Source organism: Bemisia tabaci, chromosome 10 (genome assembly GCF_918797505.1).
Source record: "Bemisia tabaci chromosome 10, PGI_BMITA_v3".
In the NCBI taxonomy this organism is placed as follows: Eukaryota; Metazoa; Arthropoda; class Insecta; order Hemiptera; family Aleyrodidae; genus Bemisia; species Bemisia tabaci.
In genome coordinates, this window is record NC_092802.1 from 20,320,170 (window position 1) to 20,346,478 (window position 26,309).

The following is a 26,309-nucleotide window of genomic DNA, read 5'->3' on the forward strand; positions in this document are numbered from 1 at the left end:
AAGAAGGCTAATTTTCACGAATAAAACCAAAACGTTTCGGCTGAAATTACCAACATGTCCGTCCTCTCCCTATATAGAGTGATCCAGGGTTTAACGGCCATACTGCAGGAGCGTGTTCTAAGGATCAAAATTGGATTTTTTTGTTGTTAACAGTTTTTCTCCAAAAGTGCCCTACTGCCCCAGTCGGAGGTATGGCCCCTTAAAATTTCGGAAAGTAAATAGTTTTTTCTGACTTCTGGCAACGCCTGTAAAACAAATCTCATGAAAATTTGTTCTGACGAAAATACTAAAATTAAAAAAAAATTGTACTTTTGTGCCCTAAATTCATGAACGATCTAAAAAAAGCGATATCTCAATTTAAAGAGGGGGGTTGGAGGAGTTCCGGCTCCTGCAGTCTAGCCGCTTAACCCTAGATCACCTTGAATAGGTACTTAAATTTCGGGTCTCCTGGGGAAAGGTTATCAGCATGTCTACTAAAACAGGCTAGCCAAGAATCAGTACTTTTACAGTTATTTCTCAGTGCATTCCCACGAAATTTAGTACCCCCTCAACAGAAAAATTTGGTACTGTTTCAGTACCTCCATTTTGAAGAAATTCGAAAAATCTCACACATTTTAATTTCTCGCTCAAACTGCGACAAATGTGCAAAATTGCAGACTTTCTTGCGGAATTTCCGCACTTTTTCAGTACTTCCGGACCTCTATTAAAAAATCAGTCCTATTCCTGGACTTTCCGGAAATTCCGGACTTGTAGACACCCTTGTTATGTTATAATAAAAACGGCGACATTTATATGGCCCTCAACGACCGAGGCGACGTGAAGAAGTCTTTCTAGACGCAGGTAGCTGGATTTGGCATCGTCGTGATGCACATTGCCCGACCCAATTTCAAATTAGACCCAATAAATCTCCGGAACCGCGATCATAGCGTCGCTGTCCGAGTGTTGAAAGTCATGATTCTCTCCGAGCGCACTTTCCTGTCACCGTGCGTGACCCTGCATCTCAGGAAACTTATCATTCCACCGTCAGCTCGCCCCGCCGGAGACCAATGTCATCCCCCCGGGAGGGATCATCATATTCTCTCCGGAAAAATGGACCAGACCTTCTAGCACAAACTGATTGCGGCGGAGCACGAGTTGTTTCGAAAAAAAGCTTGTATGAGCTTTCTCCCTCTGCATTGAGATTTTCAGCTTCATTCTGATTTGAAACGCACATAGTGTTACCTGCAGACTGATTATTGAAATTGATGGACAAAGCTATAGACAAAGAAGACATAGGGAGTATGGAGTGATCCTATTGGTTGAAATGGGTGGTTCCCATAGACAAAGGAAGAAAATTATAGACTAACTGTCGGGTCTCTCGTGGGTTGCCTTTACTGAGTCTATTACCTTCCTCCTTTGTCCTTGGCAACCACCCGCTTCCACCAATAGGATCTCTTCATATCTCTTTTGTTTCCTTTGTCTATAGCTTTGTCTATCAATTTCAATAATCGGCCCGCTGGTTCTTAAGGTGGCACACGATGGAACTAGAGTCCCTTTATACCCATAGTTACGATACACAGTGGATCGAGTCCATCAGAGAGGTCGGACGTGAAATATTAAATTTGACCAAAACTCCAAATTTGGTGTTCAATTCGTCACATTTTAAACTTCAAGGGGTTCGCATGGAAGGAAATTTCCCGAAGAGACCAATGGAACCACTTTCAAAACCTCTCAGTTTTGTAGAAACGGAGTTATAACCGTTTAAAGTTTCCAAATTTTGTCCGACTTCTCTGATTCGCTCGATCCATTGGGCGACATTTCAATTCTAGTCAGGCTGAAAGTGGCCGAAAAAAAATTCCAATTCTGATTGGATCTCGCTTATGGAGTCACAAAAGAGCGCACCAAGACAGCGTTGGCTCAAATGTAAACAAAATAAAGGGAAAATAACCTATTTGTGATTTATCCAGAGTAAATTGTTATTTTTCGTCACGCCAAAATGAAAATAGACTAAACAATTAGTCACAAATGGACGTATTTCCGTCAAACGAAATTGAGCGTGAATTTGAGTTCCTTTTGAGGAATTTAGAATGCCGGATAGCGCGTTCTCTGAAACGGAACTTAGCGCCATGGAAAAGCATTGCGAGGACGGAATGAGCCCAACGCCCGGTTCCGCCGCCAATCCAAGCCCCCCTCTATCTTCCTACCCCTATGACGCTTGGTTCCGTTTGACAGAAATACGTCCAAATCAATCTCATTTTATTTTATTGCAATTTCTTTGGTTAGGTTTTGATCAGTTTCGTTGATGTTGTTGTTTTTGGATGTCAGACATCGCAGAATTCCTCATCGTTATCCCTCAATATTGTTCTTTGGGGTGCACAATTTTGTGGCACTATGGCCAACCCAGACCAGCTAATAATCAAGATGTCTTAACTCCGAGGATAAAGGGACTCTAGATTGAACGAGCCATCAGAAGAGGTCGGACATAAAATCTTTAACTAAAATTGCAAATTTTTACATTCAAGTCGCTACGATTTCAATTGTCAGGGCAGTTTCTGAAGAAAAATTTCATGAAAAAACCAATGGAACCACTTCTGAACTTTTTTGTTTCATTTCATGTAGATAAAAGCTTTCAAAGTTTCCAAATGTTGTCCGACTCCTTGTATTGACTTGATCCACTATATGGCAGTTGAAAAAAAATGTATTCTAAGGTACCTCGTTTATTCATATACGAATGAGAAATGCGATTGAAAAATCTTCGCGATATTTCCACGCACATGTATGGTCATGGTCAAAGCCTATCCGATGAAATTCAAACCACGACCCGTGAAACAACACGTATTTTCCCGTGAGCGCAACGACTGAACACGTTAAAAACTCTGAGGGTAAGACTGAGGTCGAGGGTTGTTCCGGGGCAGAAAAATGACATGGGACATCCGGCGAGCGTTGAACAAAGCGGTCTCATCTCGCGTAGCTCGGAGTCTCGGTCTGCTGCCCGTGACAACCTGTTGTCTGCTGTCGTCGTGTCGGGTGGGTTGCGGCGTCCAGGTCGCCAGGCGCAACTTACGATTCTCCCTCGTGGAACCCGATTCAACCCTCGTTCTTTTCTCTGTCGCCTTGTGGCGGTGCTTGCGGGTGGTTAAAACGGGATTTTTCAGTGTGTTATAAATATTAAGATCAGAGGTTGTGAACAATACAGGTACCTAGGTTTGCGCTTAACATGTGATGGCAAAATGGACCAGGCAATCAAAGATCGGGATCTGCAGGGGAGGAAAGCCATTAGAATGATGAATGGTATTCTTTGGGACCAGACAATATCCAAAGTTAACAAAAAGAGAATTTATAACTTAATCATCAAAAGCATATCAACCTATGGCAGCGAGGTGTGGCAGTTGAAAAAACGGTCCTAGGACATTCTTAAGGCAACCGAAATGGACAAAAAGAGAGCGGTAGTCGAAAAATTTACTGTCCTGGTATCTGTATTTAATAAAGTTTAGTATGATTTTTAACTTCATTAGCGGAACAAGTGACCTAAATTAAGGAGAAATATCATCAAATTTACCGCCGATGAGTTAATAAAGAAAATAATGTTCTCTTAAAGAGGAAAAGATGCTTTCATAAAAAGGAAAGTCACTTACATCAAGCAGAAACCCGCTTTTGTTCACCTATTTTATTCTTGATTCAAAATAAAATCTTCTTAACGGCATACTCAAGAATGTTCCTTTATCTCATATCTCTCATCTCGACTTATTTTGCAAGGAAAGTTCCGTACTCTTAAAGGATGCCTGGCATTCTTATTGTTGGTATGTTGGAGTGCCTTCAATTTCGTTTAATGCTGTACAACACCTCTATTGTGAAATAGTGAAGCGCCGTGGCACGTGGCACGCTGCGGCGAAGCGCGGCCAGCTTGCCAGCACGGAACGCGCATTCGCGCCTACAAACCTAAGGGATACCTCAAGCATTGCGCAATGCGTGAAGTATCTGCTTAGGTTTGTAGGCGGCAGTGCGCGTTTCGTGCTGGCAGCACGTCGCATCGCTCCGCTCAATGCTAGAGCTTATTATTTAAACTCGCAGAGTCAGCGTTTTTCAACTCATGATTTTTATATGTATGCACACTCTGCATGGATTACTTTAATATAAAGTGATATAAAAAATATACATATGAAAGGAAAATTTAATGTGTGTTCTGTAAATATTAAGGCGGCGTGAGCGCATCTTACATCACTGATAATTACGCTGGTTCCTTTTTGCTAAATACACTGGAAAAAAACACATTGGATCAAGAGTCCAGACTCTTGAAGACATTGACAAGAAAAATACTCTTGATTCGATCAGATTTTTGCTTGAAGCAAAAGAAAATCAGCTCAAATTAAGAGGCTTGGTTCTTGATTTAAGCAAAAATCCGATTGAATCAAGAGTATTTATCCTTGTCGATGTCTTTAAGAGTCTGGACTCTAGATCCAATGTGTTTTTTTTCCAGTGATAAGATCCAGGCAGTTCTCGAAAAAGGTACACCAAATAATTAAAATTAATAATTTTTTATTAGGAAGAAAAGACTATATGCTATTCTGGGAGATTTTTTAGATACCTAATTATGAAGAAGCGGCATTCTTGCAACACTGTAATTACGCTGGTTCCTTTTTTCTAAATGCGATCCAGGTAGTTCTCGAAAAAGGCACACCAAATAAGGTGACTCCACATCCCGAAAAGGCGACGTTCCGGCTGAAAACCACCTCCCTCCTCGGGTTCGCGGCGGGATGGAAGCCGCTCGAGTTGGGGTATTTTAAAGCCCGGCCGTATAACGTCTCCGTTGATTCCGTTATTGGGCGCGCTTTTCGGGAACCGGGGACCCGGCGAGAAAGCCAATTTCGGGGCCGTATTTTTGCGGGATCGGCCAAGATTGAATTCCGGACGACGGGTGACAACGACAGCGCCTCCGCCGCCAAGACAGTGATCTCCCCCGTTCCCCAGCGCCAGGTAATGGAAAATCGAGCGGAACCCCCCCCCCCCCCACCCCCGGTGCTCGAGCTGAGACGTTTACCCTCCGCGTTGTCTTCTTCAATTTTTGACGAGGAGCCCGCTTCCAGGAGCTCCGGTTGATTGACGCTGACAGCTCTCGGGGGTTGATTTCGGCTGGGATTTCGCGGGGATTTGTGTTCGAGGAAAAGGTTCCGTGAGCACTTCCGCAAGTCGCGAGCAATGAACCGATAAATAGAGTGGAATTAAAACATCACGAGCCAAGCTATCTCGAAAATTCCGTGCGTATGAAATATGTTAGATATCTATACTATAACTGCCGTGCTAAGGAAAAACGGCGCATTAACATTCGAGAGTTGCCAAATTTCTGTAGATAAAACATTTATTTTTGCGGAAAATTATAAATATTCCTCCCTGAAATTTTCAGATATTTTAGATAAAATTAGGAGCAAAATTATCTAAAAAATTTGAGGGGAACTGTTCGCAATTTTCCAAGAAAACTCGGTTTTTGCTGAAGTAAATTTGGCAACGTCTAAAGGCTCATACGGCGTTTTTCCTTAGCACGGCAGATAAGCTCTCCTGCCTCCTAAATTTTCATTTCTGGCAACGCTTAGTTTTGGCGATCTGCCGGGCCGATTTTCATTATTTTTGCGGCTATTGACAGGCAATTGTCTCTTGATAAGCCCGTTCTACGCAGATTTTGGAAATATGGCCCGGTTTTTCTTAGATGACGTCGTAAAGTTGCGAATTCTCCCATTTAAACGATGTAAATTTGTATTTTTTGTCAGGTTCGTTTGAGCCTTATACTAAGCTGACTTCAACGAGTTTTGCGGCTATTGACAGGTGATAGCCCCTAGTTTAGTCCGCTGTAATCAGATTTTGAAAATAGGACCCAGGTTTTTTATACCTGAGAGTAGACCAGGGAGTTTAGAAGGGGGGGGAGGGCGAAATTTTAAATTCGCGCCCATGAAAAATGGCTGGAATTTCAAATCCTGCTCGAAGCGCCGATTAGACCGCGTAGCGGCCAGAGGGCATAGCCCCCTTGTAAGTTATAAGGTGGATACAGAGGGCATCAAACAAACAGGAAATCTTTAATTCTTTCGTATTAAAGAAGCGCTCAGCTGTTTTCTATGCAGGCGCGTGGTTTCTCGTCAACAAATTTGGGATTTTTTATTGCGTTAAACCTGTGAGAATTCAACTTAAAGTCAGTTTCTTTTGAGTTTCAGAAACTTTGTTTTGCTCCTCTTCTTTCGGGAACTTAGACATTGTAAGCCGTTTTTTGTGTACGTTTGTGTCAATTTGCGTTCCCATTGGTCGTTTGATAAACCAATCAGAAACTTCATTGAGAACCTCCAAGAAATCGGGATAAAACGAAAAAATTTAGCATACATTTTGATAAAACAGGATGAATTGGAATGTAGTGGGATAATTCAAAGCGAATCGGGATTGGCCATACTGTCTCGGACTGCTTCGTAAAAATTTGTATCCTAGAGATGATTCTCGGCCGAGATGAAATGAGGCACTGGATGCAAAAAGGGCACTTCTCGGTTGCAGTTTTTCATAGTCTCCTCTAGTATTTTATTCACTGTAAGGAAATTGAGTTTATCCATTTTACTAAAAATTTTACTGAATATTCCTTATGATTTCAAAATTTTTCATGGAAAGAATTCTGGAAAAACCACCAATTAATGTCGTCTCCCAAGGATTAATAAGCGACAGAGATTCTGAAACACTGCAATCGAGAAGTGCCCTTTTGCACATCCAGAGCCTCGCGCCGCGCTTTTGCGCCTACAAACCTAACAGGGATACTTCACGCATTGCGCAATGCGTGAAGTATTCCTGTTGGGTTTGTAGGCGCCAGTGCGCGTGTCGCGCTGGCAGCACGCTGATCCACTCTGTTTGGCTCTAATATTTAAATTTGCTGAGTCAATGTTTCTCACCTCATGATTTTGAAATGTTTGCACACTCCACATGGATTACTCTCATTTATATTCATAAAAATAAAAGTTTTAAAGGAAAATGTACCGTGCGCTTTGTAAACATTAAGGTGGTTCCGTGTTAAATTTAATGATTTCTAAAGCAGTTTAATCTTGTCTTATAACTTTGTGCGTTTACTGTGCTGCAGGGTGGAGTATGCGTAATCAAACGCTCAAAATTGGACGTATTTTTTCCTAAAAGATCGATTTACAAATAGATTAAAACCAATGATTGCATGCTCCTGGGTTTTCTCTCTTTTTTATTCATTTTTGTATGGTTCTTTGTAACACCACCACGGCTAATTGACATTAATGTCGATGCCATCGCTTGGAAAAGGTTATACCTACAAATATTTGCCACGTTTCAAAACTGTAAATGTTTTTAAAATGAAATAATATTACTATTTACAAGTATATATACGGTATATTTTATATGGAAAATTTAAGGATAGGAATGAAACCAAAAATGACAATTTGAAAAAATGAATCAAAAGAAGAAAGTAACATTCCCTTTAAAAATGAGTTAGCATACCAACACCTCCTCCCCTCTCAATTTTTTCATTTCGATATTAACAATATATTTTACATACGGACTAAAGTATAACCCTTGAACCAAGTCACTGTTGATTATTTTACGCGTGGACGTTAACTACTGGACAAAACAGGTGCGCGGACAAAGAATCGTTGACGGAATGTCTTGAAACCGCCTGAATTAGTGTAATCACATAAGCTGATTAACAATATGTCAGGAAGTACATTTTACACACTGGAAAAAAAAGAATCTTAAATTTGCCGCCAAGAAGTATTTCTTCTTAAATCAAAAATTTTGATACGCTACTTTTTTGCTTATCCTAAGCATTATTTTTCTTGAATCAAGAAAAACTCAGCTTAAAGCAATATAAAGAAAATTCTTGGCGACGAATTCAAGAATTATCATGCTTGATCCAAGCTACTTTTTTTTCAGTGTGCAGCATCTGGGATAACCATCATCAATACGAAGTATTTATATCGAACGAAACTATGTGCATTAAGGCATGAACCCTGAGACCCATAAGAATACACGCATAACAGGGCTCACATTATAATGCACATAGTTCCGTTTGATAGAAATACGTCCAATATATAGTCAAATTATCTCCATCCAGGCCCTTCAGCTCCAGGGCCAGCCGGCAACGCGGAAAATTAAGGGGATTGTCTCGAGCTCGAGCGGCCCGCCGCACCACGTCGCGTCGTCCCGCATCGCGTCGCGTCGCGAATGTTTTCGTGAAATTGAAATCGCACGCGGAATGCTCCCCCGACGAGGTGGGGCGGGGGGCCCTATTTTTAACTGCCCCGACTCGGGAGTCAAGGTGTAATTGAATTCCGGGGCACCTATCCCGGATCCCGGGGGAATGGGGTCACTCGGTCCGCGATTCATCCGTCGACCGGGGCCCACGCGCCCGCCACGCAGTCACGCCGCCCCGTCACGCCGTCACGCTGCAACTCTGTTGCGGCCCCCATCATGAGATGAGATGCACCAGCGCTTTCGGCTAATGGAGATGTTGCATGTGTGAGGAATTTGCGATTTTACTGTGATCCTTATGTGAAAGTTCGCGCGAAACACGATGGTGCCACTGCTTTTCTCTGAAATCAACTACCAAGCTCAAAAAAAGCTCTCAAGTCGAGGCCAAAATGGAGGAGATATCCCACGCTATCCTGAGAGTCCACCTCTACATCAAGACAAACTCTCCATGCAAAGATAAGGAGCAAGTACATTGACAGGGCTGCCACTTTACTCGGGGACTCTAAAACTGAAAACACGGCAACCCGGTTAATGTATTTGCTCCCAATCATCGCACGGAGAGTTTGTCTCGATGTAGATGTGGACTCCAGGATAGCGCGGGATATCCCCTCCATTTTGGCCTCAACCTGAGAGCTTCTTTTGAGCTTGGGAGTTGATTTCTGAATCGTTTTTTCGCGAAATTTTACATAAGAATCAACAGTCAAATCGCAAATTCCTCACACATGGAACATCTCCATTGCAAGGATACATTTCGGTGCAATTAATTGATTGTTGGGGTCAATTTGGCAACATCGGAACGAAGTTACGTTCCTTCGTCCAGGAGACGACAACTTACACGGAAAAATTAAATTGCTGATTTAACAATTCAATTGCTAAAAAAAAGTGACTGCAACGTTTCAACGTAGATTTAACAACAAAATGGCTGCTTTACCCTAAGCTAATTTAACCGCACAAGGATGGTTAAAGTAGCAATCTTGTGTTGTAAAATCTACGTTGATACGTTGCAGTCACTTTTTTTAGCAATTGAATTGTTAAATCAGCAATTTAATTTTTTCCGTGTACATCTTTCTCAGTGTACGACGCCAAGTACACAAACACAGCGAAAATCAGGAACAACGAGAGCGAGTGAAAATCGGCAACTTGGCGAGGCGATCACACGTGGGTTTTCAACAACTCAATAAAACGGCAGGGTGCGCACCAGTAATTTTCTTTAAAATACCAGACGGCCTGCCAAAACACCAAATCACCGATTTCTAATTGCTGCAATAACTTGTAGCTTGGCGCGGCTTAAACTGCGACATGAATTAGAGTAACAGAGTATAGCCCGAGTCACGAGGCCGTGAAATATGCTGTCGCTTAAAAATAAGCTAAGCGCGTTAGTCAACCTCTGGACCGAGTGGCCAACGAGGAGATGAGAGGCTACGTTTACTGCCGTGCTAAGGAAGAACGCCGTATGAACATTAGAGAGTTGCCAAATTTCCCTTGATTGAACATGTATTTTTGACGACATTCGTGCACATTTATCTTTGAAATTTTCTGATATTTAAGATTAAATTCCGTACAAAATTGTCTTGAAATTTTGGGGGAAAAACCCTGACAAATTTCCCAGTAAATTCGGTTTTTATCGAAGGAAACTTGGCAACGTCTGAAGGCTCATACGTTGTTCTTTCTTAGCACGGCAGTTTTTCGGTTGCGATGCTGACGTACGACCTCAACGCTGCCGTGCGAAGGAAAAACAACATATGAATCTTCAGGCGTTGCCAAATTTTCTGTTCTTAAAAAACTGGGTTTTTGGGGAAATATTAAATGCACAACACAAAATTTTTTAACAAAAAAGGCTAATTTTGACCCATAGAACACGCTCCTGCAGTCTGGCCGTTTGACTCTGGATCACCCTGTACACAGGAAAAAAAACCTTGGATCTAAAGTCCAGACTCTTGAAAACATTGACAAGAAAAAGTACTCTTGATTCAATCAGATTTAAGCTTAAATCAAAAGGAAATCCGCTCAAATTAAGAGGCTTGGTTCTTGATTTCAGCAAAAATCCGATTGAATCAATAAGAGTATTTTTGCATGTCGATGTTTTTCAGAGTCTGGACTCCAGATCCAATGTGATTTTTTTTCCAGTGTATTATCAGTGTATGTTACAATGTCGGCCAGAAAATCCGACACCTGCAGCCTGATTGTTGAAATTTTGTGTTTGTCGGATCGACATAGATGACTTGAATCAAAAGGCGGAGCTTGATTGGTCGGCTATGTCTTATCGCTGCTTTGTCGTGCCTGTGTCGGATTGAATTCACGATAAGCTAAACGGCACCTCCTAAGTTTCCGGCAGTATGTCGTCCGTTCCACCTGACTAAGGCACTATAAAGCAGCGATAAGACATAACCGACCAATCACGCTCCACCTTTTAACCTATGTCATCTATGTCGAGCTGACAAACACAAAATTTCAACGATCAGGCTGCAGGACGGCGTTAGGAGGACCCAGCTGTTCCGCGAGGGACGCCGTGATAACTGACTTAACGGAGCGGCGGCGATCACCCACTTGTGTCTGTGGCGCGGCGCGGCGATTTGTCAAAACTGCTACAAGCCACACCACGCGGAGAGTAATAACGCATTTGTCATCTCCTCCGAGAAGTCGTTCGCGTCCACCCTCTTTTCTTTCCGATCCGTCTTCACGGACAGCTTTATTTTCGTTCCCGCACGGGTGATGTCATACCTCCGAGTTTTTCGATTCGCGATGGAATCACGTCGGAATTCGGCGAATGAACGATATGTAACCAAGGACACGAGACCCGCAGGATTCCAAGTGTTAACTTGCCTATGTACTCGGTACTAGGGTCCCTTTATAGAGAGGGTACACGGAAAAAAAAAGTATGGTAACATCCACCATAGGTCCTGCTTGATATTTTTCACAGTGATAATATCCGGTGAAAATAACCAGAATTATAGAAGTATTCACCAGAACTGTAATGACACTTACTATAATATGGTGTATTGATACCATAGAGTCTGCTGTGTATTACCATACTCAAATCACTGGGTCAAGGTATGTTAAAATCTACCACATTTTTTTTCAGTGTAGACAATATGGTAGGACGCAAAAACTCCTGCTATAAAAAAAGACTAGTGGAATTTTTCCATTGAGACTTTCGTATTTTTTTCAGTTGGAAATCTTGCTTCTTTGTTCCAGGAATCTCCATGCACAAAGGCTTCGCGTTCGTCCAATTCACGAACCCGTTTGACGCAAGAAGTGCTTGCTTAGGAGAAGACGGCAGAACCGTCTTAGGTCAAATTTTAGGTGAGTCTAAATTTTTGGCTTCTTGCCTTTATCTTGTACATAGTATATTGCGATTTACTTTCACTGTTCCATAGATGGATCGGTGAGAATCACCATAACGACGCATACTGGATCGAGTCAATGGGAGAGGTTGGACATTTGGAACCTTTAAAAGCTCATAACTCCGTTCATACAAAACTTTGAGGTTTTAAGGCGAAAGTTTTATGGAAAAAATATAACATGAATGTGGTATTAGCATTAAACTTACAGTTAGAATTCATAAAACTCTTTTTTTTGCCAAAAGCGGACAACCGTGTCCGTCGGGAATTCGAGAGGAGTTGGCCAAGAGAAACGGGAGCGAAAATTGGTTGAGACCTATTTTTTATCTCTACTTAATAGGCAGAATTCGCGACAATGACACTGACTTGGCAAGCCACTTCATTCTCACCTCGATGCGGGGAAATTGTTACTTTTTAATTTACGTCGCATGGAGACGCTAACTTTCCTCTCACAATCGTGTTCTTAAAAAGTTCGAACAGGAACTCTCTCTTGCACAGCCACAGATTTTATTTCAAGTTGAGATTGAAAATTCTGAGGGAGGGTTATTCTTATACTCATAATACAGTACCAGAAACCTCATTACTTCGGGCTCTGCGAAATTTGCCGAGACGTAAAAAAATATCCCGAGGTCATCTTACGAAAAAATATACCAGCCGTGGTCCTTAGAATGTTCATATAGGTACCGAAGAGACAGACACTAGAATAGAGGAACAAAAAGTCAGATACATGTGTAAAACCCTGGGTAATACACTGCAAGAGGCGGATCCAGAGATTTGGCAACACCGAATTCCCTCCATTTAAACCTATGTCATATAATCGATTCTTGGCAGAAAACCTGGCCCCTCCTAGGATCGATACATTTCCATATGTTTTAATGGAGAAAAACAATGTTGTCAATTTGCTGGATCCGCCAATGTACATTTCCGAACGCTATTAAAACATATAAGAATTTCAGAGCGAGTGTAGAAAGATGTATTCGAAGTTTTGCTAAAAACTCCATGCGTTTCAGGCCAACCGACCGACTGCACTGCGTTTGGCGCGATGCGAGAAGTATTCATGCAGTCTTGTAGGCGCTAATATGCGTTCGACGCCAACCGCACTGTTTGGCGCAATGCGCGAAGTATTCCTGCAGTCTTGCAGGCGCTAATATGAGTCTACCGGGCGACTACACTGTTGCCTTATTTAATGCGAGCTCTAATTTTTTCTTTGCTTCGAATAGAAAAGAGAACTGCAGCCTGATTGTTGAAATTTTCACTGGCTATGTTAGCAACATAAGACACGACATACCCCTAACTGCGCCGTGTCGTAAGACGCTATTCGATTCTTGCTGTGCCGACATAAATTTCGACGATCAGGCTGCAGAGTTCCTTTCTCAAATATTGATGAATGGTTACCGTATTTTACAGAATTTCCTTAATTTTCATAAGCTCACCAAAACTAACATCAGAGAATGACCAAAAACCCCTTTTTTTTCTCGCTTCCAAGTTGCGGCCCGAAAGCGCGGTTCTCCTAGCCAACAACGACGGAAACATTGATAAAGACCTCCTACATTTGCGTTCATCTTTTCAACCGGGCAGAGTTTGTTTAGCTGGAGCGATAATAATATGCGAAGCTAATTGGTCAATTAATATTTTTTCTGGCAGCCGCCATGTCGTAAATTTACGTTAACCACTTCGCAGCGGAACGGCGGCGGCGCGTTAAAACGGAACGGCGCACAGTGGAGCGAGCCAATGAAAGAGGTCGGACATCCATGGTATCGACGGAAAAGTAACGATATTTTGAAATTAAGTTGCCATTTTTTTATGATTTTCTGGCCATAAAATTGCTAGGGTCATCACTGTCCGAGTGATCATCCTCAGTCTTGTCGAAATTTTATCACTATAAAATCGCGTTCGATAACATCGAGATTTAAACTGCATTCATCATGATCTTTTGCTCAATAATATTTCGATGAAATCGCAACTTTATTGCAAATTTTTGACACAATATGACATTGTATGAGTTATTTTGCGACTTAATTGCGGGTCTACAAGTCCGGAATTTCCGGAAATAGTACTGATTATTTAAGGGCGTTCCGGAAGTACTGAAAAAGTGCGGAAATTCCGCAATAAGGTCCGGAATTTTCTTATATTTTTTGTAATTTTTTTCATAATTTCAAATTAATTGAATTTCTCCAATTTCGTCACATGGAGGTACTGAAAAAGTACGGAATTTTTCTGTTAGAGGTACTGAATTTCTCAAGAATGTACTGAAAAAGTACTGTAAAAGTACTTATTTTTGACCAACCTGCTCTGGACACCCTGATAATATGACAAAATAAAAATTAAAATTTTCAAATTCAGCCAAACATTTTGTATCTCGATTGCTCATTCCACTGCGCGGCAAGTTATGTCCGTGCGGGAGCGGGTCGTTTGAGACGTCACGTCGTTGGCTCCCGTCTTGATTAGCTGTCTTCAGTGTGACGGATGCACGTTTCCTCGGACAAGATACACTTGGTATGTTTTATAAAAACTGAAACAAGACAAGCTGTAAGAATTGAGAGGGGCCATTCCATGTCAAATCAATCATGGAGAGCTGGCACTTTCTAGATAACCCCTCCAGTTACAGAAAAATCGGTAGATCTCGGATGTTTATTGGGTAATTGACGAATACAAAATTTTAAACCTCCAATTCGACGGAGCTCCACGATACCAAGGGTGACTGCAACTGATTGGCAACACTGTTAATACCCCATTTAAATCCTTTGAATGTATCGATTCTCGCCAAGACAGCTGCCTCACCTAAAATCGATTGTTTAACATACATTTCAATGGAGAAAAAAAAGTGTTCCCAACTTACAATAATTGCTACTGCACAATACGGGAGAAAGGGAGGTCAAATTTTTTTCCAAAATCTCTATGCTACGACTTTCTTATACCTTCAAATTTCATGTCTTTAGCTCTTGTATTGCTGATAGAATCTTCTATTTGGCGCAACTTTTTCCCTCCGCTACATCAAAAGTCTGCAACGGCGATCTTTCCATGCTGAGATCACAACAGCAAAGACGTGCCTTTATCATTCTTACAAATGATTATAAAATCACGAATTGTACTTATATAAGCGATTGAAAACGTAGGAATCGGTGGTAAATAGATTGAATTCACCCGTTTCTTAACGAAATTCCCTTGTAAAAGAAGAGAAAAGAAAAAAACTCATTACAAGGTTGTGTAGTATTTTTTAATGAACCGCAAGAGGCGATGCAACTCTAAGCATTATGATGTAGGTTTCCTCTTCATAAATCCACGTAGAACACAATTTGTGCGACAATCTAAAAGTAACTCCTCACCAAGCGGTTAACGGTTTTTTACACATTCTAAACCATCCGCTCATAAAATTATCATTATAACGCTTATTAAAAAGTTCAACTAGACCTAAATAGAGATCAAATCATCGCTAAAAACTGAAATACAAAATTGTCCCGAGGAGGATTTCTCCCTACGTTGAAGAGAATTCGCAAAATCGAGGGTTATTCCGCCATGCTAAGGAAAAACGGCATATGAGCCTTCAAACGTTGCCAAATTGCCTTCAATAAAAAACCGAATATATTGGGAACATTATGAATATCATTTTCCAAAATGTTCAGATAATTTTATACGCAATTTAATCTAGAATACCTGAAAATTTTAGTGGAAAATATGCATGGAATTTCGTCAAAAAAACATGTTTTATCAGAGCAAATTAGATAATTCTGAAAGGTTTATATGGCGTTCTTCCTTAGCACGGCAGTATTGCTGGGAATGAGTGGAGAATGAAACCGCAGGCAGGCGGGGGCACAAGGCTATCGCCGCAGCGAGGGATAATCGGATTTAGTGGTCGGATTAGAGATGTGAGCCCAAGCGACCGCATCACACAACTGCAGTCGAAGCCAATTTATGACCGGGAGAAGACGAAGGTTTACCAGGTTGTTTGGGGGTGAAGGGGCGGCACAGGAGGGAAAAAGAATTAAAGGCAGAAGTAATGGGATAAAACCAAGAAGTGAGTGATTGAGCTCGTGACTTGGGCGCCGGCGCCGCTTGCACGATTAAAAGAACGATCATCGAAATAGGGAAGTTCGGTCGTGGACGGTCCAAATGTGTGAACCGGATCTAAGACAAAATGGTACAGTCCAGGATTGCCACAGCATTTGGAGGATGAAATTCCCTGATTTCCCAGAAACATTTGAATAAAATTCCCTGACAGTTGAAGATGTGCCCGGGCATAAACAGTTTTCGGGAAAAATTTGTTGTTCAAAATAACGCCAAACCCATTCTCAAAGCAGATAAAGGTGAATTAACAATTTTTCCCTGACACTTTCATCATTCTCCCTAACTTTTCCATCATTTCCCCTGACATTTCCCGATTTTCCCTGACTGTGGCCACCCTGGGTACAATATTGTAGACTCGCTGGTTTAAAAAATAGTTCCACTCACTTTGACAATAATATCCGATGATGACGACGACAAAAATGACCCTCAAAAGTGGAATCCCCGGAATTACTTTAAATGCTAAAGCCCCTCTTGAGATATTAAAGAACCGATAAATTAAATCTGTTTTCTAAAGACGGTAAATTAAACTTCAAGTAAGATGATGATAAAATACTTGTGCTGGTATACTATTCGAGCTCAAAATTTTGACGCTAACAGAAATTTTTGAACTTTCCGGCCTTGTTTTCTCCTCAAAATTGTGTGGGCCCAGTTCTATTTTACCACCTTGTTACGTACAGTTTGGGCCACTTTGTTAGTGTTTCATCTTGTTGTTCTCAAGTAAAACAGACAAATGTGAGAGGCAAATTCGTTAATTTGTTACAGAACCCACCCTCTCAAGAAGGATAATCCCAACCTGTGAAAGATCTAATCATACAGTGATGAGTTGAGCCTAGGGTCAACCGTGATTATTTACCGTCATTTCCCGTTTCCATTTTAAAGTTTTTCGGTTATTCGTCCGGATCGGATCCAGCAATTTGGCAACACCGGATTTCCTCCATTTAAACCTACGCTAAATAATTGATTCTTGTCGGAGCGCCTGGCCCCTCCAAGGATCGATACATTTCCATAGATTTATATGGAGAAAAGGCAGTGTTGCCAATTTGCTACATCCACCGATGGTCCGGATTAGTAGTTTATCGTTTGACGCGCTGTGTAATCGGTCATTTTTGAGGACCTGATGATGATCTTCGCGAAGCTTGAAATGCGCATCGTCTAGACATCGAAGTACAAAGAAAATCGGGAACAAGACAGGAAAACAGGTGCATATTTCGGAACATACGACGTTCTTTCATAGCAGGACAGCATTAATTACCTCATCAAGTCGCGAGGTAATTCACTCGCACCACGACCACACGTAAACAAACCCGGGCCTCGTAAACATTCCCCGTCCCTCCCTCCATGGATCGCACAATGGATCGAGTCTATAGGGAAGGTCGGACAACATTTGGAAACTTTAAACGCTTATAACTCCGTTTATAAAAAACTTTGAGGTTCTATAAGTCGTTCCATTGACTCCCTCGTGAAATTTTCTTCAATGAGCACCCCTCAAAATTTAAAATGTGACAAAATAAACATCAAACTCACAGTTTTAGTCAAAAATTTCATGTCCGACCTCTCTAATAATGATGTTGCATGTGTAAGGAATTTGCGTTTTGACAGTTGATTCTGATGTAAAAGTTCGCAAGAAACACGATGGTGCCACTGGTTTTCTCTGAAATCGACTCCCAAGCTCACAAAAAGCTCTTAAGTTGAGGCCAAAATGGAGGGGATATCCCATGCTATCCTGAGAGTCCACCTCTACATCAAGACAAACTCTCCATGCAAAGATAGGGAGTAAATACACTAGCAGTGTTGCCGTGTTTTCAGTTTTGGAGTCCCCAAATAAAGTGGCAGCCCTGTCAATGTATATGCTCCCTATCTTTGCATGGAGAGTTTGTCTTGATGTAGAGGTGGACTCTCAGGATAGCGTAGGATATCCCCTCCATTTTGGCCTTGACTTGAGAGCTTTTTTTGAGCTTGGGAGATGATTTCAGAGAAAACCAGTGGCACCATCGTGTTTCGCGCGAACTTTAACGTAAGAATCAACAGTCAAATCGCAAATTCCTCACACATGCAACATCTCCATTGACTCGATCCACTGTGCGTCGTATCGGGCGCCGAATCCAAACAAAAGTGGACACTGTTTGCTCCGACGACGCTCGTAAAAAAAGACTCTCACCGGCGGCGCCCTTGACGGGCGCAACAGGTGGGAATCCAATCGTGGGTGGCGGGAACGACGGAGGGTGCCGATAACCTCTAATTGAAGGATCTTTGTCAAAACGCAGCGTTGAAGCTTCGATTCCACGAACCCCCCGCCCCCTTTATCTGCGCACGCGAGATCCCTGCGTGAGGGGCGATCGCGTACGTGAGTGAGCTCATCGAGGGGTGGGAGGGGGCGAGCGGATGCAGGGATGCCGACTCTTGAAGGGATATAATCATGGTTGTGAAGAAGGGGTAGCGAAGTAAGTGGGTTTCTTGAAATCATCGAAGTAGGGTGGCATAATTTCATGAAAAATTAAACCGGGAAATTTTACGTGAAATATTAATTGCAATTTCAGAAATTTGTGAAAGATATTGAAAGGTAGCGGTTCCTTTTCATGTTCGCAATATGTAAAAATGTGACTCTCTTCTAGTTTTATGTGTTTGAGTGCGGGTTGCATACTGTAGCCCCTGAAAAATATGAAATATTTCACAACATCATTAAATTTCATGAAACGTTTCACTGAATTTTCCAATCGTCCATTTCTTTCTTAAATTTCATGTCACCCTGTCTTGGAGCCTACTAAGGCCGCGGTTAGGAACCAGGCCACATCAGTAATTGTCCAATTTAACTGGAAACTTTAATTTTTCACAAGAGAACGTTTGTGCGGATTCGTACGGAAATTTTGAAGAATTTGCTTCGTACTGTGCAGAAAATTCAGTGAAAATTGCACAAAAATTGTCACAGCCGTTTTCATGTAAAAGAATTAACCTGTTCGAATAAATTTGGCAATAGGTGACGTGGCAAAGGAGTAAAATTAGCTTCGTAGATGTAAAGTTGACATCACAAAAAGAGAAGAATCCACTCTTTAAAAACGGAGCTCATCGCGTCGAGTATTATTTGTTCTACTTACCCGGGTTTTGAGGACGCAAAACAGGCTCAGGACAGGGTGAAATGCACTCCAGATTTCACTCCAAGATTTCTTTCGGTGGAAACAGGCCCGCGTTGCTTGACATCTATCCGTATCCAAACTCAACTGTCATAAACTTCTTAAGAAGCTCTTATTGGTAGAAAATGCATCCAATGAAAGGTCCTCGTGGACTTCCGCCAAGTGGTTTCATAACGGTCTAAAGAACCCGAGAAAATTTGAGGTTCTTAAAAAGTGCCTTAAAATTGGAGATTCAATCAGCTGGTTTCTGTGTGGGGAGTCCAATTAATGGCTTGTAGGTAGTAGACGGTGTTCGATACTTCGGAAATCAATATATTGAAAATTATGGCGTTGGATTTATTGCGTGTCATCCGTGGGGCAGGCCCCCATAATGAGCATCACATCTTGAATGTATTGATTTTGAGGGCTTCGCATCACATCTCTTTTGGTTTTATTTTCATTTCGGCAGGGTCGGAGCTTTCTTGAGCGTATTGGAGATAGAATATACTTGAGATCACCTTATTTTTTGAGATTAAAGGTTATGTGAGTTCTTAACGGTGTTCAAATCTTGTGACATCTTGGCGTTTCATAATGAAACATGTTTAATCCTTCATTTCATCAGTAGAAAGCGATTATGAACTGAACTTAATTGGTATCCGCAAGGGAAGTGTTTGCAAAATTGATTCGGGTATTAGTATCTGCGACGATTTCTTCATACAACTATTTTAACTCCTGGGAGCTCGTTTTGCCTATACCGTTTATTGAAGGCAGAACTTTGCCCGAACTCAACAGATATTAATTGTTACTCATTCAGTTCCGCATGTTTCAAATGCAAGAATTTGACTCACAATTGGACTTATTTCTGCCAAACGTGACTATGTGCTTTACGACGTAAGCCATATTATGCATATGTTCTGATGGGTCGCAGAACTCAGGTCTTAATGCACATATTTTCGCTTGGCAGAAATACATCCAATTTTGATGCTTTGAAAATTCTGCATAAAGTTTAAGATTAGACCCGGCATCGGGCACATCGACGAAGAGAAATAAACATTAATTTATAGGATCACTGGATCAAAATCCTTTCCTGAAATAACGATTGTTCACTCTCTGGGCTATCCTAGTATCGTAAAACCTATTCCAATTGATGATAAGGAAGAAGAACACTGATACACCGTGTTTGTTCCTGTGTACAGATCGGTTTGATACAACTATCTTTTGCAAGAAAATTAATGACTGTATAGAGGCAATTACGTTTATTTGCAGGTGCCTAACCTGAACAAAATAAATCCATTAAGAATGTTGTTGCTGTTTGATATACTTATATAAATGTGCTTTAACATGACCTTGCGCATACAAATATGAGAAAACGTGCTAGGATATTAAGCGCATGATCCGGAGAAAGCGCGTTTGTCCGAAAGACAAATTTTGATCGAGTGATCCAATAAAAAAGCGTTTATTCCATTTGCGAATATTCCCAGAAAAGATTAAAATTTTAAAAAGGGTCATAAAGCTACGGGTCAAATTATGCATGCATTTCAAACAGGGAACTCAATTAATTCGTCACGTGTTTTCCATCGTTAGCCATCCAATCCGGAGCGGTAGTGATATTAGCGCTGAGCTTGTTTTTCGCGCCGGCATGCGCTCAGAGTGAATAATTGATTTTTAACGGTGTATGTAGGAAATTCACTGAAATTTGCACAAAAATCCGCACAACTGATTTCATGTAAAAAGTTGAATTGCCCAAATGAGTTTGACAATAGCTGATGTGGCTTGGTTTCTTTCTGCTAAACGCGGTGCAAATATGTTCACTCTTGTGTTGAGTTTTCTCTCTATGTAGACACTTTGGCATGGATCACTCTGTAGCTGCCCGTTAGACGAATCTAAACACCACCTCCACTCCGTGACCCTAACTCATGAGCCTGCGCCTGCATTGTCGGCGGGTTACTGGTGGTCCGCCGCGCCGCCCCACCCCGGTTACCCGATCGGTGCTGAACTTAATTGGGGGTGAACTTAATGAAATATAAGGAACTCCTCCTGGCGACCGACCACGATTATTAAGTCGCCAGATATTAATCTTCCGCGGGTAGCACGGACTGGCACCGGGTATGCGTGATGCTCAAATCATTACTCCTCTCCTCCCCCGCCCTGCGAGGGTTGAGGCTTCGGAAATGCTCTTTTTGAGGGGCGCGCCGGCCTTTTCGCGTTTGTACATCTCTCTCGTCCTGACCTCCGTTGCCGGTTTTTAGGGATGAAAGAGTGATTGCAGGGTGATTGCGCGCCACGCTGAAAAAAAAAGGTTGGTAGAATTTACCGTGGTAAATTCTACCAATCTTCAAGTGTATTCTGCCAGAGGATTGGTTACCTGTACCAGTATACAGTAACGTTTACCTTTTTTCTGGCAGAATTGACTCTAAATTATCGTTGTGTGAAATACAGCGTGAAGGAATGGTAAATTCTTCCAATCTTCAAGTGTATTCTGCCAGAGGATTGGTTACCTGTACCAGTATATAGTAACATTTCCCTTTCTTCTGGCAGAATTGACTCTAAATTAACGTTGTGTGAAATACAGCGTGAAGGAATGGAAAAATCCAACCACTTTTTTTTTCAGTGCAGGGAGTGCTCTGAAGCGACTTATATGTATGGGTGGTTTCACGATAACTGAAATAGGTTTGTCGGCTTAATAGACAACACATTTTTCGGTCACATTTTCAGTAGAAATGATGATCACCCGAATTTTTTCGCATTAATCTTCCATGGATGAGTTACGAATTATAACGCTTTCTAATGATTTATTGCTTTACTTCTCAATTAATTTTAAGTAAATTCCGAAAATGTACTGTCTGTTACGCCGTAAAAAATCAGCGTAACAGATAGAACATTTTCGGTCATACAATAAAATTGAAAAGTAGAGCGATAAATCTTTGGAAAGCGTTATAACACGTAACTCTGTGTAGATTAATCAAAAAAAAATCGTTTTCTTTAATACTAGAAATATGACCGAAAAATGTGTTAACTGTTGGCGACAAAACTATTCCACTTATCGTGAAACTACCCGTATGTATGTATTGTATTATTCGAATAAATGAGGTAAACCACCGCACAATGGATCGAGTAAATCAACGAAGCCGGACATGTATTTTTGACTAAAACTGCAAATGTTTATGTTTATTTCGTCACGTTTTAAATTTTAAGGGGTGCTTCTGGAGCTGACTTCACGAGGGAACAAATGGAACCACTTTTAAAATCTCAAAGTCTTGTTTAAGCAGAGTTATAAGCTTTAAAAGTTTCAAAATTTTGTCCGACCTCTTGTATTGACTCGACCCTCTGTGCGCCGCTCTGAAAGAAAATTACGACAGACCATCGGACGATTTTTGATCGATCAGCTTACGTTTGCAGCGTACTGACATCAACTCGAGGCGAGGGCGCGAATCCATGGAGCACCCTATATAGGCGAGGAAGCTCCGGCGGTATGTGAGGTCGCTGTTGGGCAAGTTTCAGGCAAGTTTTAATGACGACGACGGCTGGATTCCCGGCGTGCGGCACGAGCCCCTAGCGCAGGCACACTTTACCAACTTGCATTATTTCTTTTGACAATTTTACTGCGCTGCCCGCCTTACGAGCGCCCGGCACGGCATCGCTTCCTCACGAATGTAAACATAACTTCGCCGCCAGGCGACTTCGCCAAAATCCGCTAATAACCCGAAGCCAAACTAATAGAGGCAGGGTAGGCCTCCCGCAAGTCAAATTAAAATTGTCCGGAAAAAAGTCCGAGATCTTCCGGAAAAATTCTCAATTTGCAAATCTTCCGGTAGAATATCCAGGCTCAATTTGCAAATCTTCCGGAAAAATTCTTGATCTGCATATCTTCCGGAAAAATTATCGATCTGCAAATATTCCGGTAGAATATCCGGGCTCAATTTGCAAATCTTCCGAAAACATTCTTGATCTGCAAAGCTTCCGGAAAAATTCTTGATCTGCAAATCTTCCGGAAAAATTATCGATCTGCAAATATTCCGGTAGAATATCCGGGCTCAACTTGCAAATCTTCCGGAAACATTCTTGATCTGCAAAGCTTCCGGAAAAATTCTCGATCTGCAAATCTTCCGGAAAAATTCTCGATCTGCAATCATGAAGAATTCTTGATTTCGGATCGGCGCGAAACCGGGGTGTTATAAATTTGCAGAAAATTAAGTGCGTAATTGTCAGTTTCTAAATTACTCTTTAGCGTTTTTAGTGTGCGCACCGTGCTCTAGGAATCATTTGCCTTCATTAAATTGTTCGCTGGAAAAGGTGTCTTAGGGATCCTAGAAGATACCCTGAAAGCACACGAAAGTGACTTCGTGGGTCTTGACTTATAGTTTGTTTTTGACTACCAAGGGTGTGTTCAGGTAACGAAAGGTGCTTTAAGTTTTGGTTTACACACAAATTGTCATTAAACCGCATTTTAATACGTTTAATAATTAACATTCTTATAAGCCTTATGATAAGAAATTCACGTTCATAGATGCGCAACTCTGTGTGCAAAAATAAATATTTGATTCATAAAAGACGGCATTATGATACAAAACGAGATGCCTGGCATGATTTGAGTGTACTCCCCCAAACTCAAGTTCATAGCTCACCTCCTACGGAGAGTGCGAACAACACACCGAGTTAATTAAAAACACTTTTCGTGGGAAAAACACAATTTATCAAGTTGCAAATCAAAACGAAGAAAAAACAGACGCGTATCATTACGACGATCTAACATCCTCGCTGCTTACTGTGCATAATGAATTAAAATCAAGAGGTGAGACCCTCCGTCATATCTGTCTGAGGGCGGAGCTTGGTTGCCAGACGTACGTACAAAAACAGACCGAATTCACTCTTGCATATAATTAAAATGGGCTTGGGCTTTTTGCAAACTACAGCTACACTGGAAAAAAAAAACAATGAATCTAGAGTCCAGACTCTTGATTCAATTGGATTTTTGCTTGAATCAAAACGAATCCGCTCGAATTAAGAGGCTTGGTTCTTGATTTAAGCTAGATTCTGATTGAATCAAGAATACTTTTTCTTGTCGATGTTTTTAAGAGTCTGGAATCTAGATCCAATGTGTTGCGCTGAGGAGCCGTTTAAGTATGGGTTAATGCACTTAGGGGAGGAGGGGAGGTTCGCGGGGAAGGCAAGGTCACTGGTCAAGCCCAACGTTACGAAACAAATCCGAGTTAGAGGAAAAAACAAACTTAGGGGAAAACGTGCAAAAAATTTAAAATACCGCCCTTCCTGAATGAATGTCTTCGGCGCGTGACCCAGCCGACGACGCTGGCGTCCGATGGTTACCTAACTCGAAATTGTCCAAATGCCCTATTTTGGTAAAATTATGAATAAAACAAATCTAATAGTGTATTTTCACACCTCCCTGCATCTCCTACCGCTGTATTTCAGCAAAATACCTCCAAAAACCCTGACCTTTTTCAAGCTGTTTATTTTCTCAGCGTTTTCGTGATTTTTCAAAAAATGGGGAGGGGGAGTCAGGCCAGCGTTCCGTAATTTAAAAGTGTGGTGCAGGGGCGCGTTACATGGGGAAGAGGGGTCCAAAAAATCGGAGAAAGTGCGTTACGTAATACTTGTACGGCCGCTCGTGATACTTGAGCCACTTTCTACACGGAGAAAAAAACTTCGTGCATGGGACCCAAAGTTGAGATCAAGTGGATCTCTGAAGTTTTCGGATCACGCCTCCGAAAACTTGAGGTCCAGCTGCCGAAGTTCGGGTCAAACATCTGAAGTACTTCAGTATATACCGAAGGGTTCAGGTCACACATCTGAAGTACTCGGTGCATATCTGAAGTACTTCAAATGTCTGACCCGAACTTCGGCAGCTGGACCACAAGTTTTCGGATGCGTGATCCGAAAAATTCAGAGATCAATATGATCTCAACTTCGGGTCCCACGCACGAAGTTTTTTACCGTGTATAAGGAACAACTCCACTTTTCGCTGCAGTTGAAGTTTGCAACGAGCCCGTTCAAAATTCTCCCGATTTTTCACGAGGCTTGGCCTGTCGGCGAGACCCGGGAGATGCGGTCGCGATTGTTTCAAAGAGCCGGGAGATAAAAAGGAGAAATTAAAAGGGAAACCGGGAGCGGATGAAAAGGCCGCCGCGCGGTCAATGACTGATGATGCTGATAAAATTTCAAAAAAGGGCGCGCCAGGCTCCGCTGCGGTTCGTCATGGGAACGGGCGCATATGCTCCGAGAGGATTTTTCTGAAAACTCCACACCCCCCCCCCCCCCCCCCCCCCGGCGCGGAACTGCCCACGCCTCGGTATTCACAGTTGCAAATCGCAGCACTCGGAGTCGCGAGCTTAATTAGCCTGCACTTGTCCGTGCTCAGGAGGAACACCGTATGTACTATCGAAAGTTGCCAAATTTCCACCATCGAGTATTTATTCTCGGAAAAAGTTGTGACAATCTTTCCTTGAAATTTTCAGATCCTTCACTAAAAAAAAAATCTCAGTGTATTTACTAAGAAAAGGGTAAAATTACCGAGAATTCAGGGTTCTATTTGATCCCAGTTTTTTCTTGGTAAAATTACCATTTATGGAATTGGTAATTTTACCGAGAAATCGCGGTGAAATTATTGAACTTTCTCGGTAATTTTACTGGACCTTGGTAAAAACGCCAATATTTTTTATCGACCGTGGTAGAGTTACCGAGATAAAAGGGCAAAGTTACCGAGAATTGATTACCAATAAAAGTGGTATTCTTACCTAAAAAAACAGTAAAAATGCCGGTTTTTAGGTAAGCTTACCAGTCTGTCTTGGTAAAATTACCAATAATTGGTAAAAAAGTGAGATGGTAAAGGTGCCAACCGGCCGTGGTAAAAACGCAGAGAATTTGTTTTCAGTGTGGAGAAAGTTGTGAATATCTTCCCTTGAAATATTCAGATCCTTTAAACTAAAATTGCGGATACAATTCTCCAAACAAATTGGAAGAGAAATATTCACGAGTTATTTTCCAGAAAATTCGTGTACACGAAATGACATTTGGCATCATTTCGATGCTTTACGCCGTTTTTTCCCCTCATGACTGCAGCAAAGGCCAGTGTCGGCCTCTCATATCTCTCGGTGCTTGTGAAAATGAAGTACAATTTGTTTTTGAAGATTTTTTTTTAGTTCTGAGAGAGGCATGAAGATAAAACATGCTGAACTAAGTAATCTGAGAGTCTGTATTCGTAAAATGACTAGGCAACACCCTTTCTTTTCACCAGAGGCTTTTCAGAAGTAATTCAAGAGATCATCAATATCAACATCTGCAGGGTTCATTAATTATGAGTGCTAGAAATACCGCTGAAAAGGAAAAAAGCATGCAAGTCCAAACAGGGTAAAAAGGTGTAAGCCATAAAAAAAAACCTCGGAAGGTTGTTATTTAACAATCTTATAGTTGGAGTCATTTGTCCTCACAAAGAAACTACCTGAAAAACGTTGAAATAAGAACAAATTTTGATACGTTGGGATTTTTGAAGAGCACGATTTGGACGAGAATGGAGCAATGACTTCCTCCAAGGGATTAATAATGGTAGCCAAGCAAGACAAATTTAAGC

At 41.6% G+C, this 26,309-nt stretch overlaps 1 protein-coding gene across 2 annotated transcripts in view; it reads left to right on the forward strand.

The window, feature by feature from the left end:
* The window catches only part of LOC109036906 (uncharacterized), a 359,096-nt gene that overhangs the window by 160,034 nt on the left and 172,753 nt on the right, over positions 1 to 26,309 (forward strand). For both annotated transcript variants that reach the window (XM_019051326.2, XM_072305545.1), the window contains one exon: positions 11,407 to 11,514. In XM_019051326.2, the coding sequence (XP_018906871.2) occupies positions 11,407 to 11,514 (108 nt within the window). The remainder of the gene's footprint in view (positions 1 to 11,406; positions 11,515 to 26,309) is intronic.